Genomic DNA, 20,645 nt, shown 5'->3' with positions numbered 1-20,645 from the left:
TCTTCTAAAAAATGTGATAAATCATGTGCTGTTTCCTGAAACACCTTAGATTGTTAATATAATAATTTTAAGGTCAACAGAAATTTGGTTTTTTCATGAAAACTTAAATTCTCATTATTTCCATATAGCACAATGAAGTCTGCATCACAGGAGCATCATTACTGGGACACATAATCTAAGATTCCATAAACCAGGTAACATTTTAGTGATTCATGGGGAAAACAGGCTATTGGTGCATGAATGAGCCAGTGAACAAAAAAACTACAGGGAAAATGTTTACATCTTCTTTGCAGTATCAGATTTTCTAGTGCTTTAAATAAATAGCCCAGCTAATAATTTTAGTTTTTTTGCTAAACATTTCCCTTTCCATTTGATTACTGCTAGTCTAACTTAGCTTTCTGTCACACCATCTTATATTTTAAACTGTTTAACTCCCACTATGATCTCCTTACATGAAGACAAATATGTAGTTCCTGTATTTATGATTTTTTGACTTCCTGAAATGAAATTTAATTTTGATTTTCTTCACAGAATTCTAAAAGGATAATAATATCCTCATATCATTTTTTGTGAAGCTACATGACTTCAGAAACATACACTGAAAGTATCTGAGAGACATGGAATTTAAAGACCTTGCATCAAAATTAATGTCTGAGATGGGATTAAAGGATCTAAATCACAACTTACATAAACTATGTAATTGTTTATATTAACTACTTTTGCTACTGACCTGTAGGGCAGTTTCTTTTACATTACTCCTCCTGAAACATCTGATGATGAATAATTCCAAAGTAATAGTAGTTCAAAATCTTCAAATGGACTGTGACTTAATTCCTTCTACTGACATATGTAGGAGGAATGAGGCAGTCCCAGAGAAAGAGAGGAAATTCCTCATAAACATGTGTTACTTACTGTGCTGTTAGGTACTTTGTCTAGACTTAGTGAATTTGGGTATATATTACAGAGCATAAAACTGTTTTTGAGTATCTGATTATAATATCAAACAAGAGGTGATTCATCATTTCAGCTCAAGGGCTGTCAGTGCTTCATAATCATGGAGAGATGCTGAGAGTGGGCAGCTACACAGACAGTACCCAGAAAAGAATACTGGTGTCTGCAAATGATAGTCTGCAAGCAGTGAAAAAAAAATATGTCCTCTAGGAAGGAAAAAGGAAGACAATTCCCAGAACTGGCTTTTTCCACTTAGAAAGACTCATTTCAAAAAAGGTATGCTCTTTACAAAATCCTTTTGTAAGTACAAAATAAAAGACACCAAACCTAGTAAGTTTTAGTTAAATAATGTAGGAGACTGAATAGAAAATGAAACATTTTTAATTAGAAGGAGCAGTAGGCATCGTGTGAAAAGAATCAGTATTCATGAAGATTTTGAAAACTGGAGAGATGGTCAGGGTCAGTAAGTAAGTTTCCAGAAACAGATCAAAGTACTTTTTGGAAATGGACTGCACAAATTGATACATTTATTACACTGTAGATAAAACAATTCAGGAACAGACTTCTACCACATTGGAGAACAGGATTAGAATTCAAAGTGAACTTTAAAAACTGGAGATTAAGTCTAGAATAAAAGGACACTATCCAATAAAAATAAATGTCAAGTGCCCCACTGGGCTGACATAATGAACTGAATAAATGTCCCAAAGGGAATCCTACTGCCAAAATAAAATTTCTACAGAAAAATCTCTAAGGATTATAACATATTACAATAATACAAGAAAGTACATGGGAATTCATTGGAAATAATATTTCTTTCCCCCCGCCCCCACACAGATGTTAAGGCTCTGCTACAATACAACTTTGGAAATTCTAGATCAAGAATGATGGATGTAATCTAAAGACCTAAAGAAAACAGCAAGAATCATCACAGATTTAGAATATATCTCCTGAGACATGAAGTTGAAGGAATTCTGCTAGTTTCATGGATGAAGAGTATGAGAAAATATGTTTCTGCTCTGTATCATGGAGGTGACTTTAGTGTTACAGATAAAGAATCACCATTTTTTTGTTTTTATTTCTTTTTTTTTTGTTTTCACCTGTTGGGTATCCTTGGGACACATTTTCAAACTTTTTCTGATCTTAGCATTGTTAAAAATCTCTATTTGAATATTTTGAGAGAAAAGAACCCTCTTGGTATTATGTGATTTAGAAGAAAACCCTTAAATTCACAATTTTAATGTATAACAAGCCATATATCTAATAAGGTAATCCATGAAATATATATCCTGTTGCTTATTAGACAAAGTGTATCTAAACTTTTTTTTTTTTGTCTGTGAAATCACAAGTTCAGATATTTTATACAATGCACAGTACTGATCCCTGTTTCTGTCAGAGATTAACTCCACTGGAGTGGACCAATACTCTTTAATGAGGCATTCCTTCAAAGCCTACTCCATTTCTGATGTGTATATATACATAAGGTATTGTATATACCCAGAAGAAGCATGAACATCTATGCAAAACACCAAAAAGAGACTGTATGCATATATATATATCTGTGTGTGTTTGTGTGGTATAACATAGCACAGTACAGAGCAGAGTTGAGTACAGTAGGGTGTGAAGCATTTGGTATCTTTTGCTATTACTACATAGATTTTATATTCAAAGTAGAATTATCTTGATTTAGAAATGATTGATTCAAAGGTGAATGACGTCATATTCACTTCTCCCAGATTAACTGTAATACATGTCACTTGCTGTTGGAAGAACCAAGAAGCCATCTTTTGATATAAATCATTGCTATTTCCTTGCTGGTAGAAATATATTCTGCTGGTATGCTTTACCTTTTGAAATTATCAAGTAGAAAGGTGCATTTAGAATATGTAGAATTATGAAAAGATATATTCTCTAAATGATATTCATTCTCAGCTCCTAGATTAAAAATCAAGATACAGTGATCTTATTGAACCCTTACAAATATTCTTACAGGGCAATAAAAAGTACTTCAAGCCGCAAAGCAAATCAATCACATTCTGTCTGTAAGAGTACGTGTTATGGGACGAGTAATTTGTGCAATTAATAATCAGGAATGGGAAAATGGATCCATTCTGCCTCTGTAGGGAAGTCTTCAGAAGGACATGCCTGAGAAAGGTCATGTTAAATTTTATCTGGTTTGCACATTCTGTCAGGGTCTATATTGGGAGAGCCAGATTTAGCAATAGCATGGTATCTTCTAAAAATATTTTCTACTCTACCCAGTGTTATGGAGTTCATGCTCTTCAACATCTGCTCAGCAGAAGCTGTATCTTGTGAAGCAGAACTGGCAGCTTCCATGCAGGTAGCCCAAGCATGAGCTTCACTACTCTGGTGTGTGTCTATAAATTCAAGTTTGAAGTCATCAGTGCCAGAACAGAAATTATGAATATTTTCCTCCAAATCCACATTATGTTTACGACATGGTACACAAAACATTATTCCCCTTTCATCATCATATTTTAACCAGGAGTATTTTGTTAGCCATATTTTTGGAAACTGGTGATTCCTCTTTGTTTTCTGACGTTCCAAATATTTCTTCTCTTTCCCTCTGTCACCAACTTCTGTGTTGCTAGAAGAATTAGTCTTGCTTTTAAATTGCTTCAGTGCTCTTATGGCTATAATTTAAAAAGAAACAACTAAGTATAAGATAATTTTTATTTGATAAAATATCAGTTGTATCTTTTCTTTTTTGTCCATTTTTATCTTGTTAATTTGGGACTAGAGTATGACTTGAACAGCCATGAAAGAGAACAAGGAAAGCACACCTACTCTTAAATAAATTGAAGGCTACCAAGGATTCTTGTAAGAAATGGTCAGTTTTGATTTTGACTATTAGAAGTTTGCCAGAGTATGCAACCCATGAAGTGCAGCCACATCAATGCTGTTTTTGAAACAGGGAAGAGCAAAGTTATGAAGTGGAATTCAGAATGGTCTTTTAGGCAAAACATCTCCAGAAAACAGTGCTGAAGTCACAAACTGATTACAATATCCATCATACCTGGAATTAGCAGAAATGTTAACTTGGAGCAAGCCTGTAAATACATAATCAAAAACCTGACACAGAATGCCTAAGATGCTTACATAGGAGATGGCATGATCTTCTAAAAATGTGTTAACCTGCAAATGATGTTATTACTGCTTTCAGAAGTGTATATGCATTCTTAATGCACTGAGATTATTTTGAACTTTCCCATATGGCCCTGAAGATGGTCACCCTTGTATTTTGTAGGAGCAAATCCCATAAACCGTCATTTTAAAAAAGTTTATTTCTAGGTCTCATTTATCTCCTACATTTGGCCAGTAATTTCAAGGTTCTTTTAGTATATCATTGCCATAACTTTAGGACTTCAAAAAGAAAGCAATAAATAAGCAATCGGAATTGCATGCAGAATGGAAGCAATAAACTGAGAAATCTATTTGTTCACTGGAAATAACAAAAGTAACACCCTGCAGATGACCTAAAATCTGACTCTCCCTCCTTATTGTGGTGTGTATGTTAAGAAGCAGAATTAATGAGTACATTAAGCTAATCACAGAGAGGAATGCTATTTATAGTGCTTTAAAAGGTCTTGAGAAAAAGAGTTTTTGTATGCCACTCTTTTCTACTTTGGAAGAAGGAGCAAATTTTTTAATATATACACTATATAATTTGTGGCAAATTGTTCCAATTGTCGAAAAATGTGACAGTTTGTTCCATTCTATTCTAAGCATCCTGAAAAGTCATAATATTAATAAAAGAAGTTAGAAACATGCAGTTTAAATACATTTCCAGTATGAATGATTCTTGTAAAAGAACTTAAAATCTAAGATAGCAGCTGTGGTCTACAAGGACAGTGAAACTGGACTGTCTCATGAGGTTTTGTGAGACAGGTGTGCCCAGGTACCATAAACAGAACTGAAAAGAAGAGAAATATTCCTAACACACAGTAAAGGTTAAAAGACTTCATTAGGCAGACACAAAACCACAAGATAAGATGAAAAAGAGACTGGAGAACTGGACTTGCAACTTGAGAAGTAAAAAGAGTATAAGGGACAAAAACATTTTAACACCTCCATAGTGCTTCCTCCTTCTTTAGGCATATGAAAACCTATGGAAATGTGCTAGTGATTAAGGAAATAAGGATCAAGAGTAGACCTGTGATCCACTATCAGGGATAATATTCCCTGTAAGATTGGCCTTCAGTGTTTCCAACATTTTTTTCAATTGACATGGAGAAACTGGGAATATAGGAAAAGGTGGGATCTGTTGCAGTGATGCCATGGAAAGACTAGAGGATACAAAAGGAAGCCAGACTGTACTACATATGAAGTAACGTATGAAGCAACTTCTTCACATTAAGTTTGTTATCAAATCAAATTTAGAAGAAAACCAATGTAGGAAAAGCTACACTAGGTAGAATTGTTTTTCATTAAAATCTTCTTCAAAGGCAGTATCATTCCCTGATACACACAGTGACTGGCAAGCCTTTACATGTTTCAACCCAGAAACTTAAAAAAAAAAAAAAAAGCAAAAAAAAATTGTAGTGAAGAGTGAAGATACTAAGATTATGACCACTAAACTAAAAAAAAAAAAATAAAAAAAAAAAATAAAAAGAAGCATTATGAATGACAGCAGCATAACTTTACACTACACACTATGAACCAGGACTATGACATTTTAAATTGAACCTATGACATTTAAAGAGCAATCACGATGTCTCAGTTATTAAGGCAGATATAAAAAAGAGACTATTTCTTAAAATTACACCAGTCAGTACAGTATTTTCTATAGGCACAGTATAAAAATATTTCCATAAACTGATGAAGTAGTAAATCTCTAGTAAACATTCAGTTTATACATTTACACAGGCAACAAAATATTAAGAGATTGTAAACCTGTACTAGAGATGAGAATTATGTTACCATCTATTCCCTCATAATCAAATTTTACCAAAATATTTGAACAGATTAATATTCCCTTCTATTTTCCCTGAGAAAAACGTTTCCATAGCAGTTCCTGACTAGAGTTTTAGATAATAATCCCTTGCAAATTACATACCAGACTCTGTAGCAATTTTATAAGGATGAATGAGTGAAATATACCCTGAGGGCTGAATTATATTCTTTTAACTTAAGGGCTCTAAAAGGTAGTAATATAGGATACTTCTACCCTTAGATGAGAAAGATGGGACTCTCAAAAATGTGATAATTTTCATCCAAGTTGTTGATAGACTCATCACTCCTTACAGTCAATTTCACTGTAAATATTTGCATAATTTATTCACTAATTATTACTGGTGCTGCTTTATGTCCAATCTTCATTAAATAGCAAGCATTGGGATTTTAAATTTAGAAGCACTGAGAATTAAGGTATTTTTGTTGCTGCACAGATGTAGTGAGGGATGAGGTCCTCTGTCATGCTGTCTGAAATCTTAAAATTATATATATCTATATATACATAGATTTATACATATATAAATTCAAATGCACAGAAACATACACAAACGTGTTAAATATGTTCCACAAATTTCTGAAATTAAATAACATACATTACTTAGTAAGAGACATAACAGGAGGTGTAAATTAAACTGTTGGTAGAATTACTAAGTTTTCATCTAGAAAGAGATACTTCCTCTGTCCACAAACTTAAAACGTCCATATTGTCAGGTCATAAAAAAACACATTGAAGATAAATCAACTTCAAAAGACATAAGTTAGAGATTATTAAACTATTCCTATGCTCTCATATGGACTTTCATCTCTACTTGCAATCAGGCAATTACTATTCTTCAATTGTTTCTACAACAGTGCTTGAGGAAAGAAAGCATAATCTGTAGACATTATCCAGGGTCTTCATATAATCCTGACTCAATAAAATATTCAATTGAAAAGGCAACATTTCAGCTGAACCACATGCACACTTTAATGTAACTGTCTGCCCCAAATCCACCAATACAGTAAAATTCAATTCACAAGTTCACAATTTGAAAACAAACAGCAATGCAATATGGCCACTGATTGTTCCTTATGTTTACATCTTAGCAGACTATTTGATAGTTTTGTTAAAAAGTATTTTAAACATTTTTGGTTATTGGATATAGAACTTTTTTACATCTGATTGGTGTCTATTCTATTCTAATTCTAGAATCATTTATGTAATTAAACTGAAGGTTCATAAGGATGATGCCTGTGATAAAGAAAAAAAAATTAAAATGCTCTTGTTGATTCAGTCATAAGATAGAGAACAAATCTGGGATATAAACTACTTTGATCTTCTTGGTAATGCAAAACCACACCCAAATTGCATTCTCTGAAACAGCTTTAGAAGAAAACAGACATTCCATACGTGTGCTAATTGAAATGACAAAAGATGTGGTTGTAGAAGATCATATTGCTCAAGGGAATCAAAGGGGATGAGATCTAATAAATATTTGAATTTTGTTGATAAGAAAAGCATGCAAAGACTGTAAGAGAGAAAATAAAAATGGTGGATGTTATTAGCTCCATTTAAGACTCATCACAGCTCTTCCTATGAAAAAGTACTCCGAAGGTAATATATTACAGCACTGCTAAAAACTTGATCAAAGAGTTAGTGAAATTAATTAGTGCAGACTCATGTTGACTTTGGGCAAGAGCACTTGGGATAGTAATAAAACAAAAAATAAACTTCTTTCTCAAATGAAAGACTGTCAGTAAGTAGGAAGGTCCAGCACAGGCTGTTTTTTTGTCCATTGGTGCTTAGAATGGAGAATAATTGCTTCCATGGAGAGCAAAGTGTGAGGAATAGCATAAAGTTGTCTGTGAAGAATTGGCAGTTCTTTAAAACTTTAGATTCCTAGGAAACACAAAACTGTTTCATAAGAATTCTTCCATGAATATCAAATATTTTTTAAGTATACTGGCACTCCCACTTTTAGATATAATTTTGGTAATTTGTTAATATATTTAAAAAATACTTCCTTTTGACATTTACCAAATATCTTGTGATAAACCTGCTTACATGTTAAATTTTATATAATCACCCCTCCTTTGTTACTCGTTTTTTGCTTGCATTTCTAAGTAAAAATATGCTTCATGTAATCTCCATGATGCTTTAGAAAAGCCTAATTTCCAATTTTGAGAACAAGTTCAGGAAATTTATTATTCATTACTACTCCTATTCTAGTACTAGCAGATTGGTAGATTTATTCTGTTTATAGTTGCCCAATAGCCTATGCCCATGTGCTTTTTTATGTGGATTTCAACTGTGAATGCTGAGAGATATACTGGGTGGGTAAGAAGAAGAAAAAATAAGAAGCTTGGTAGCAAATATAGACCTATTTGGAGGTTGTCCAAGACAGGGGCTTGTTTGTTACCTTTTGGTATCTCCTTTAGAGATGCTGTTCAACAATTTCACTGCCGCTGTGCTGGGTGCTTTAGTGTCTTTCCCTCTTTTGTTCAGTGAGAGACTAACTACTGAGATGTGTATTTTCTGTTGACCATTCTATTGAAAAAGGGAAGACAGCAGCCTTTGAAAAATTTTCCTGATGTTTTAGGAAAGAAAAGAGTTTATAATGAAACGGTCACCTTAGGAAACCTAGGATGTGATTTATGCTGTCTTAAAATGTATTAGAGACTGGGAGGAAGTATTTTAAAGATGACTTGCACAGCTTGTGCTTTCCATCCAAATTCAACTATCCAAAAAAGATAATAGTCACCAAAGAGAAGATAAATACATGGGGTATGAGACCTTATTTTAAACAATAATTCTTTCCCATTGTCTCAGAGAACAAGCAACAGCATTCTTTTATGGTCTCATGACTGCTAAGGGAAAGAATTCCCTTTTTCAGATAGTCATGCAAGTCATGTTGGGTCATTTTAGTGAATATAATACTATCAAAAGGGAAATATTGTAGAATGATAAAGACTTCAATTGTTTTCTTGCTAATTATTAAAAATTTTCGAAGAAAATGGTTGTTCTGTCTAAATATGTCAAGGATATTAAAGTCTATAATAGACAATTTTTTTTAAAGTATCTTAATCATGAATGATCAAAACCAAAAAAACCCATTTAAGTGGAAGTACCAATTAAACTTGTATCTGTGTTTCACTTCTATGGAACTATAAATTATTACAAACACACAGATTTTTCATTTTGTGTGGCATTATATATGCATTACTATCTGCAGAATAGGTCTCTACAGAAGATTTTGAAATGCTTACAACACACATCTACATTCCTGCACTAGAGATAAGATGATTTGCATCTCTCTACGGGAAAACTGTAAATATCTTTTTCCCTAAAGTGGTTTTATATGCAAAAGGAAATTGGAATTGCACTACAAATATACATGAAAAAAATTTCCAATAAAGAATTAATCTCAACTTTGTTGTGCCTTTGTGGCCTTATTACACTGGAAGAGATAGATCTTGAATTGTAAGCACTTGCTTACACATTGTATTTCACAATCTTAGTGGCAATAATACTAGCATTATAATTTTAATAGGAACACTGGTAATGAAACACTCTGCAAATATACGTGTAACTAACTACTTTCCATCTCAGTTGAAAACTGCCTTACCCAAATTACTTTGCAACATTTATACAGTCTCAGGAACTATTGCAAGTCTTTTTAGGCATCCTAAGCCCTAGGTTCCCTTAATTAGGGAGTAGACATACAATAAAGGCATGTTTAAAGGTAAAAATAAATTACATGTCTGAGCTAATGCTTGCAAATCACCCAAAAAACAGGCACACATTGACTTTAAGAATATAATGCTTAATATTTATAACAGACCCTATAAAATAGTTCCATGAAAATACTGATAATTTTAAAATTTTGTTTTAAAATAATATAGCCTGAGTTCACTGAGCTCTCAATTAGTAATCAATTTTAAAACTTGCATATTTAAATAAAGCAAACTTGATACAGACTGTACTAAAAACCTATTAGAGAGACAACTGTTAAAGCAATACTAAACATGTGGTCTTGACAACAAAAGCCCCTAGGAAAGCCATTAAAAGCTTTCAAGTGGTCTATTATTTCATATTTTCAATATCCCCCACCATGACTTTGCTTTTTATGTAGCAGGATCTTTAACTGTAGTACAATCTTAAACAATATAAATAACCAATGTTTTCTTCACCAATACAGATACCTAATTACTTCAGATTTTAAGTAGATAACCTTCGGGAGTTAAAAGGTAAAAATTTCTTACCTTTAGGTGCCAGCCATAGAAACTGCTTATGAAGTGTAGTAAGTTGTGAAATAGTTAGAGTACTGCTTGCAGAGATTTCAATGCGTTGAAATTCTGGTGGAGGAACAGGGTCAGGAACAGGGTCAGGAACCATTTTTATATCGCTATTGATGAAGAAATCTGTTCCTTCTAAAGTCATTTCATATTGTATTTTGCTAGAACTCTCAATATGATGTCGTGCAACCTCTATCAGTTTTTCAACACTGAAAGCATAAATGCAGAAACTCATGAGTATAATACACAGTGTTAACAACGTAGCTTTAAATTTCAATATTCTTACGCTTTTAAAGCTTTCATAAAATAAGAATTTCAAACCCTCTGTGTGAATTCTGTAATTACCGAAGTAATTATGTAGTCTATTCTTCCTCTGGCTGCAAGAAATCTTTTGACTGTAATTAGAAATGTATATGAAGTCAGATCTAAGATACAGAAGAGACCTGATGGAAAAATATGGAAGCACTTCCTACTGGAGAGGCATATGATCTCCTCTTTCAAGTGCAATGAGTACAATTTATACAGGGAAAGACATCAGCTGTCTATAATGTTGAACACAGATTTGGCTTGGAGTGTCAGGTCAAAGGATATGATATTCCTTAAATGCTGTGTCTTTGTTAGCACATGTGAGGACAACAAATAAAACTGGCTGGAAGGAAGAGACTTTGCCTCTTTGAGCTAGTGCCTGTAAGAGCCTTCAAATCCTCCATTTATGCCTCTCTTCTTGGTCATGCCCTGAGATGGATCAAGCAGCACTGTCCCAGGTATGATTCAAAAGTTAGTATAGGACAGAAATACTTTGTAAAGGACAAAGTCACTCCTTTCATTTAGAGAGGAAAAGGCCTTTAATGATACAGACATTGGTCATTCTATGCCAGATAGTCTAATGTACTATAGTGATACCAAGTACATTTTATTTACTAGGACAGAAAAACTGTGAAGTAGAACATTTTTTTTATGGTCCTTGCAATAGTTTTTGAAATGTAATATGTGGTGATAAGAACAACAGGTGCAATTTTTCACTGTGTGTAAAAAACAGGAAAGAAAATAAGCCCACACTCCAAAGTGACAGAAGTTGCTGAAATTATACAGAGCTTTCTACTAAATGAAATAACTGATTGTCTGCTCAGTAATCTGCTAAATATGTAGTCAAGAAAAATAGCATAGCATGATAATTACCTTTACAAGCAGAACAGCCAAGAACTGAGTTACTAGCATTCAGGTTTCTAAGATAAATCTACACAAAATTATTATTTTCTACATTTTTTCCCAAATTACTTCTGTCTCCAGACACAACTATATTTAGTAACTCAGTCTAGGTTGAAAAAAAAAAAAAAAATCCTGTTTAAAATTGATATATGTTACCTTGATTTCTCCTCCAAGAAGGTGGATCCAAGCCACTTTTCCATATCTCTATAAGCCTCTTCTGCTTTAAATTTTAGATCCTCAAGAAATGCTAAAGCTTTTTCTTTTATAAGTTCTAGCCGAGATTTTGTGGCTGCCTCTGTTTAAATGGTAAAGTCATAATGAATAATATTTATAAAATGTGAGGAATATTCTCAGTCTAAGCACCTAAAACTCAGCATATTTAACTGTTTTTAGCTAAAAGTTCCTTAAAAGATACTTGCTGTTTGGCTAGTTATTTTTCTGTAGTACAGTTAAGGCTGATGTAATTGTGGCTTCTGTGCATGTTCTTTGAGCAGCTGCTATCAGTATGTTACAGAAGTAAGTGCATGACAATTTTTGTCTCCCTGTCTTTTCAGAGGTAGGTATTGCACAGATGACTGATAAAGCTGCTCTCTTAACACCAACAGAAAAAAAGTACATTGATGCAACAGAGAAATTAAATTTAAATCAATGTTAAAAACTTAGCAACAATACACAACTAGTGCCTTTGCTAGACTGTATGTATCTGTATAAACAAAACCCACAAGTTATCATCAAGTAACTGGATAACAAAGTTGCCAGGAAAACTGATTCTCAAATACCAACTATGTGCCTGTGCAAATAGGAAATACAGCTTAATGTGTTCAGCCTTCCCTAGGTCTTGGGGTTTTTTCCTTAAAATAGGATGAAAATAAAGCAATGTCAAGACAAAAAAATACATGTTAATGAATCACTAAAATTCAAGTTCATGCAATTAGGATCTTCAAAGTTATTACTATTCTTTTCAGTACTCCAAGATCTCGGAATTTTTATTCTTGAACAGCTTTTGTATTAAACCATATTCAAAGACGTAGGTGTACAAGCATTTGGTCTGACTGGATCTAAAGAAGCCTTATGAGTTTGTGGTTTGTTCGATAACTGCTGTTTGCCCTCTATTTTTCATAATAAAATAAAATGTACTAGCTAGCCCACCAAAGAGGTACCATATGACGATGGGTTTGCCAACTGTTGCCAAATAGAATCAATAAAAGCTGGGTTCTATCTTCCCTTTAATGATACAATAGTGTTTCATCTAGTCTAAACCTATCTTAAAAAAAAATCTCAAACCATTTTAAATTTGGGACTTCCTTTCTTCAGACATGTCCTTTTGGCTGAAATGAACCATTTTGTTTGAAAGTTATTGGGTAAGAGAGAAAAAGAGACAGAATGACCAAACAATATATAGCTTTTGGAAGAGTCTGTCCATAAAGCAGTTTGGAAGGACAAACAAAATCTATGTCCTGCTACTTGAATCCCATATTGCTTGAAGAGGAGGGAATCAGAGAAAAAAATCAATGAAATATGCAAATGCCAAAAAATTCTTTCCCAGAATAAAACATCTCAAATACTGAATCCAATTCAATTGAATATTGAAGTGTGAGTAACAGCTTATGCAAAATCTTTTCTCTCAGGACGAATATTTGCTTAGTCATGAAATTAAATTAGATGAAATGAAACAGAAGATAAAAGGAATGAAAATCATATTACTACCTTTAGTATATTTACCACAGAATGACTGATGATTAACACACTAAAAATATTCCCTGATTTCTCCAGACATGACTGATTCTCCTTTTTCTTTCTTATCCAACCATTTTGCCTGCTGTCTCTGGTTAGTATTGACTACCATACTTGTCAAATTAGGAATAACAATCACCTACCAATATAAGTAACCAAATAGTAACATACCCTCATGTTTCAAGGCACTAAAATATTCTTGCTTTATTTTTAGTGCCAGTTCTTCTTTCCTTAATTCTTCTGGGTCTACAGGAACTGGATTGGCTTTTGCTCCTGCATGAAAACAGACCTTTCAGTCTTTGGATTTGCTTGTAAATTTGTGTCTCATGAAAAATTAAATTTTCCACATTACTTGATGTGACCATTTATGAGAATGCAAAGGTGGATACTCAGGTGCCAAACATGATTTACATCTGCAAGTCATGCTATGTTAATACTGCATATAAATACCCCAGCATATACAACTGTACTAAAGTTGCTTAAATAGCATCCTAAAATGTATTTCTGGATGGAAGATCATGACTGAATAAGTGTGCCTCTCATTTGATCCTAGATGGTCAGAATGTTCTGTTTGGCCCTAGTATTTACCAGTTTATCACAATGAGAACATTAATAAATGTCTTTTGAATAATACTTGTTTCTTCTGGAATAAATTAAAGTTTAACAAACTATAGTAAAAATGTTATGATAGTAGCTACCATCAAAGCAGTGAAAAGAGTTATGCTATTATAAAGAAAAAACATGAAAAAAGGAGATTTGTTATTTCATGCCCCTTCAAACTTGCACTTCTACCTTGTTCTGACTTATCTGTGAACAGATAGGTATTTTCACATTTTTAGAGATTTCGTGGAATTCTGTAGCCACGTGACTTACTATTACTCAACAATATTAAAATATTTGTAAATACTTTATCCTGGAAGAAGAGCAGATGGAGATGTTACAGAAAAAATATAATGATAGCTGCATGATGCACAAGGTCAACACAAAACAAATGGTCAATTTTACAAGTGATAAAACTACATGTGCTAAGTTGTATCACTCTGTTACCAGACATATCTCTGTCCTAGGGAATTCTCATGCTACAGGAACACTACAGTAACACTGTATTTGAAATGAAATCAAAGTCAATACTATAGTTACAAATCCATCTGTTCGTCTTCTGTTAGGACGAATGCACAGCTTTCTAGCCGCAGTTCTGGTTTTGTAATTTCAGATAATCTTGTACCAGGTTTGAACAAAAATTTGGTTCCAAGAAGCAATCCACAAACTTCAAACTAGCATACAACAGCTGCTAAGTTTTATCACAAAACTTTTCAAGAAGTCCGAAAATCTGCTGCTCTCTTGGCTAAATTGAGATGCTAAACTACGCCTAAGGCTACCTGGGACTCACAATTGGCTACATATTTGCAAGGCTATGCTTCTGTTCACTCTGTATGGGCAGAAATATCTAGAGAGAGAAAGAACTGAGCATAGTACAAATGAAACTCCTGTCACACAAAAAAAAGTCAATTGTGTTAAGCACAATAATTCTGAAGTTATACCTTTCTCATTTGGAGTACACAAATTTCAGGTTATCCTACACCCACAGGGCTTGAACCTCTCTCTTGCTATGCAGAATGTCTTAACAAAAGATACCAAAGTTTAGGCTGCAGGCCTCACTTTCTAATGAAGTTATGACATATTGCAGACAAAAGGTGAAGATTACATAAACTACTATCTGAACAAGGAAATAATTGCGAGAAAATGCATAAATAGCCTTGCATGCCACAATTTCTTCCAGAACACTGCCTGTTTTTCTCTCCTGGAAATAAATTTTCCATTTTCACCTGGTGGGATTGATTCTTGCCAGACCTATGCAAGATCTATGTCAATAGGAATCTGCTCTTATTTAGGACTTCAGCTGTCAAGTAGGCACAATTTAATAGAATTTTATCCATAAACTACCTTTAACTGTTCCATTCTGATACAGAATATGAAAAAAAAATATTTAATTTCCCTTTAGAATATTTATTTCTACGTATAACAATTACAAATATTTAAATAAATGCAATTTCCATTCAAAAGCCTTTCCCCTCCTTTATCACTACCAGCTTTTTATACTGATGTCCCATTTTAAAAGAGAAATGAAATCCTAATTAAATGTCTTGGGTTATTAATTTCTGTATTATTCATATATTTACATTCAAGTTATTTCAAGCATTGCTAAAACAAAGCCTGCATTTTAAATACCTCTTTTTTTAGGAGGTGATTTGGAAGACGTCTTTTTGGAACCTTTGCTATCATTCCCAGCCGCTTTGTCTAGTTGTTTCTGTGCAGCTTTCGAAGGTTTCTGTTTTAGCTGACATTCTTTTTCTTCCTCCATTTCTCTAAACTCTATTTCAGCTGTTACCTTGACACCACAGTCACACATAGTACAGTACATAGTATCAGCTCTGTGCAACTACTGTTTTAAATAGCCTATGCTTGCTGAAAGTACTTGATGAGAAGTAGACATATTAAGAAAACAAAAGGAGATAACTAATCGACTAAATTTTTATTATTTATCAAAAATAAAATTCTGCAGCAAAAATGCAAGACAGAGGCATACTGAAATTTAATTCTTGCAGTCACTGCCTGTGCTTGAGGAAAACAATAGAAAAGCAAGAATCAACAGTACACAAAGCAAGCCTACAGCTACATGATAAGGGGGCAGAAGTTTATTTATTTTAAATGATCGAAGAGAAAATAAAAATCTTACCTAAAAATCAACAATTTGAAAAGCTTACCTAATTTACTTTAAGTTATACAGAAAAAAGAACGTAACCATAGGTCTGAACATGTGAAAGGTTTGAGCAAACACTGCAGCAAGAATTAAACTTATCCATCTTCTCACACTTCTATTGAGGGATAAGAGAAGAGTTTATCATGGAAGAAGATACATAGAGGCAACATTTGAAATATTTCTCAGTAATGGAATAAAAGGCTCAGTTATAAATATGGAGGTGCTGAAAACACAGATTCCAACATCTTCTTCATAGAACTACAAACATACTCAACAGAAATATTAGTGGTGGAGCAAGACATATGAAACTGAGATAAACAGTGCAAAGATTATGTGTTTAGGCTGCCTGCTGAATGGGGGGGCTTTGACTGTAAAATCCAGAAATCTTTAAGTAAATAAAACATTCCATACCATATCTGATACTGCTGTTACTGCTGTTTGCCATGTATGAATAATAAGATTTTTATCATTCCTGCAAGTGGTCACTTCACTTTCAGAACTCTTAGCCTTAAGACTGCTCTTCTGAGTTCCACTCTTTTCTGACTCGGTATCAGTTGGTGAAGGTGGTTTCCAAGAAACTAGAGGAATCCTCAAAAATAAAATACAAGGAATAACTTAGATACCGCTTTATAAAAAGTGTTAACATCTACATTGGAGAATACACTGAAAGAATGGAAATGGTATTTCCAAATTTGCAATAGCAAAAAAAAAAAAAAAAAAAAAAAAGGGAAGAACTAGAACTTCCCTTTTTGGTGAGGTGTGTGTATGGCCAGAAAAATGTCCAGTTTAAGTATAACAGCTAAAAATAATAACAGATGGGCAAAACTACATCAAGTGACTGTGTGACCTGTTGACGAATTCCACATGGATTAGACACAGTTTTATTACTCAGATAATTTCTAAATTCACTCTAATTAAGTTTAAAAAATCAGGTGTTATTACTGGTGGCATTTTCTACATTGTGAAAGTATCAGGTGGTATCCCTCATCTTTTAATATGGCATTCAGCTTGGTGCCTCTCTGTAGGCTGCTTTGATTTTTGTCTGCTATTACATAACAGTTAATTATATTTACATTTACATAAAATTTGTAACATTTAATTTGATTTATTGACACAAATTTTAAACCAACTAATGTTTCACAACAATACTTTACATATGTGAGAATTGTGCTATAAACTATCAGCAATATAAAGGAAAGCAGGAAACATTATTTTAATAGTAGATTTCCTCCTGATGCAGCTTTTAAAATATTTTGCAATTCAGTGATGCATTGGTGAATATTATACAGGTAAATAAGTAAAAATGATGGATAAATGTAATCTTTAAAATTCTTTGAGATTCATAATATGACTATAATCCCTGGTTAAAAATTTCTTATTTCTCCATCCTTTGAAATATACACACATAATTCCATATACTCCAAAAACTTATCAGTGCATTCTATTTGTTCATTTTATGTGTTCTATTTGTTCAATTTTATGCTGTATTTCTACCTTCTTGATTTGTCTTGATCTTCCTTCTGCTCTCCATTAATAATATCTAACAATGGGATTCTAGTAAAATCTTGAGCGTCTTCTATTGGGATTTTTCCTTCCATTGCCCTGTAATAGTCATGAAGAAGTCGCTTTGTATCTTGGAAACGATCCAGTTCAGTCTGAAGAGGAAAGGACAAAGAGACTGCAATTCAACATACCACAGAACAAATTTCTGTTATCACATGTTAGCAGAAGCAATTCTAAATCTTAAAGAGTTTGAGGGAGAGCAAGAAAAAAATCATATTTGTTTTAAAATTTATAGTACATTGAATACATACTTCTACTTAAATCTATAATGTATTCACACTGTCATTTCGAGGCAGTAATAATAATCTTAATTGTTAAAATAGGAAAAGGTATTTACAATAAATAATGTTCAATGCATTAAATTTAATTACAATATATTTTGATGAATATATATTTCCCAGTAGCAAGAACACTAGTGCTGACAAATTACATGTATCTTCTTGTTCAGAAGAAATAAAGGTTTAAAAGCATAAAATAAAAAGGTTTATGTGATGGAGATAATTATAAAAGTCATACAGTTTTTCTGGATCTAAGTAATCTTGAACACCAAAGTATTGTGATCTTTTTGTGTGAATCATCTCAGAAGAAATTAAGTAAGATTCAAGAAACATTTAACACCTGTCATGTTTTGATTTATTGATTCACTATGGTGTTAGTTTCTAACTGACAAAACAGTACTAAATATTCATGGGAAAATGCACAAAACCACATTCACAAAACAAAGGATAAAACCTTTGTGGTGTAAACCAGCACTTATCCATAAGTTAAGGAGGAAATATCTTCTAGTATAACTGTACATAGAAAGGAATGAAATCTGATAAACGGCATCTATACAAATCTAAGTTTACACAATTACAGAGCCACCTGGGGAATATATGCAACCTCCAACAGAAAACCCCACAAATGGAGAACTCAATGACAAAGAAGCCTATTTTTGGCTGCTTCTAAGAAAAATAGTTATTACATAAAGTTATAGTTGTTATATTTTTAGTACTGTAGTTTTAGGATTAAGGATTCATTTATTTTGGGAAATATGTACTAAGTAAAGCAAGAAGAAATGTTTTCTATTAAATTCTTCTTGATGAAAAAAAGCATAGTAATTTTAAACAGTTATGCATATCCACAAAAGACAGATCAAATTAGATTCATAGTGAATCTCCTCTGAACTCCATCATATATGCCCATGAAATTCTGTTAGAAGTAGGCCTGCAAACATATAACTACACATAAAAGGAAAATAATAAAATTTTTAAGCTTTGTAGTATAACTTTGTCTCCTTCATGTATATAGTTCAAGATGAATTTTTTTAAATATTCAGGACTATAAATATCCTAGTTATAGGACCAATGAGGGGTTCAGATAGTCAGCAGTTATTCGATATTTTGACCTCTCACTGACCTTTTGGGTCAGTGGCCCAAAATCTTTATTTAGGGCATTATGTAGACTCTTTGAAAACAAAGTTAGCAATTTCCTTACTATAGCACTGACTATTTCACAAAATTTTCTTGAACTACCACAACACTCACATGAGATAAGAGTGGTTCCCCTTTTTATTAAACATATAAAAATAGCAGAGAGAATTAAAGGGCTGAAAGACCAACCTAAACTGCTGAGGGCTGGCTTTTTCAGCTAAATTAGCATCACAAGGCATGTGTTTAAAACACTGTTTTCATTGTCTTATTTAAATCTGCCATAACTTTCACAGAATGGTCACTTCAGTTTGCACAAAAGCCTGTCTAGCCTAGTCTAGTCTAGAGCACTCCAATCCAATTCTAAACTAAATTTATGCACTTAGAACATAAGTAAACAGGGAAATCTTACTTTACTGCAGGACTGAATGGACTCTGGAAAACTTTGAAGTTACATATCTGAAAGCTGGGTAATATTTGAACAACAGCAGCAAATTATGTCTCAATCTCAAAACATAACTTGATTTTTTGGGGTTTCTTTTTGTTAGTCAGCAGATAAAATTTCAAGCTACATCAGTGAAATGAAATTGAGATATGGGAAATACTATAACATCGAGCTGTGAATGATGTAATTCATAAATTAAAAGGCAATGTCAATATGATCACAGAAGGATAAAGAGCTGTAACATTTCTTTCACAAAACTCAAGATGATTCATTGGAGCTCAAAAAATGCGAAAAGTAGCAGTATATAGTAGAGATTGAAAATTCTGGGGGTTGAACAACAAGAATGGTATTTTTCTTGCTCTTTCCTGTATTCCAAAGTTAAATGTATGGCATGTCATCTCTTCTTTGTCTCTTATCTTTGTCTATAAATTCAGAAAACACATGAATATTTGCCTAAGTAATTTTTAATCCTTCACTTATTTGGAGCCAGCCATATGAATTTTCTCTCAGGTTTACTGTAGCAGTCCATACCTGCATAAGTGTAAAGAAATGGTTCATTGCAATCCCCCTACGATCTGGTAACCACTCTTCATTCATGATACCAGTACGTTCCAGCTCTGCTTCTTCCCTTCTGATGTCACAGATATCCCAGAGAAGATCTCTTAGATCCTAAAACACAAAGTCAAATATGGAAATTAATTATAAAAGATTTTTTTTTTTTTTTTTGCCTGGGTAGAAGGCAACTTTCTATTTGGGGCTTTTCCTGCACTGTTATAAATATTAATACCTGCTCAGGTCACATGCCTATAGAGGACTGACAGAGAGAAGAACACAAAGATATGTGTTCAGTGTGCAGGCAGCCTTGCTTTTCTCAGGCAGAGAAAAATTCTCTCTGCTATTTCTATATGTTTAATAAAATGAGGAACCACTCTCTTATCTCATGTGAGTGTTGTGGTAATTCAAGAAAAGTTTGTGAAATAGTCAGTGCTATAGTAAGGAAATTGTTAACTTTGTTTTCAAGGAGTCTACAAAGAATCTACCTAAGCTAGACAAATACAAGACTATGAAGAGCTAAGAATCTACCTAAGCTAGACAAATATAAAACTATGAATAGCTAAGCTCCCAACTGCACCAACAACTCTGCACTTGAATGGTTTGCTAATTAATATACTAAGAATAGTACTCTCAGGGGATGGGCAATATGAAAAATACAGAGAAAACTGTGTCAGATTTCAAGTGTTTTTTAAACTTGAGTCACTTCCACACCAGTTTTCCCTAATGTTCATTTAATTAAGGGCTCTTCAACTAGTGACTATGTCAAATA

General features: G+C 33.2%; 1 protein-coding gene across 18 annotated transcripts in view; it reads right to left on the bottom strand.

Moving 5' to 3' along the window:
* SPEF2 (sperm flagellar and cilia associated 2) overlaps positions 1-20,645 on the bottom strand; it is a 72,955-nt gene that overhangs the window by 14,853 nt on the left and 37,457 nt on the right. For 10 of the 18 annotated variants that reach the window (XR_014951665.1, XM_031507294.3, XM_085567871.1 and 7 more), the window contains 7 exons: positions 19,853-19,990; positions 17,399-17,559; positions 16,316-16,493; positions 15,373-15,532; positions 13,315-13,416; positions 11,566-11,704; positions 10,168-10,409 (listed from right to left, as the gene is read on the bottom strand). Coding sequence is in view for 13 of the 18 variants with exons in the window: in XM_031507294.3 (XP_031363154.3) it covers positions 10,168-10,409; positions 11,566-11,704; positions 13,315-13,416; positions 15,373-15,532; positions 16,316-16,493; positions 17,399-17,559; positions 19,853-19,990 (1,120 nt within the window). In the remaining 5 variants the exon portion in view is untranslated. Of the gene's footprint in view, positions 1-1,316; positions 8,493-10,167; positions 10,410-11,565; positions 11,705-13,314; positions 13,417-15,372; positions 15,533-16,315; positions 16,494-17,398; positions 17,560-19,852; positions 19,991-20,645 lie in introns of those variants that run through there. The other 8 variants (XR_014951667.1, XR_014951669.1, XR_014951666.1 and 5 more) reach the window with 8 other exon arrangements.

The sequence above is a fragment of the Lonchura striata genome, chromosome Z (assembly GCF_050655825.1).
Source record: "Lonchura striata isolate lonStrDom1 chromosome Z, ASM5065582v1, whole genome shotgun sequence".
NCBI lineage: Eukaryota > Metazoa > Chordata > Aves > Passeriformes > Estrildidae > Lonchura > Lonchura striata.
The sequence above is the reverse complement of the archived record's forward strand: the minus strand, read 5'-3'. Positions and strand labels throughout refer to the sequence as shown.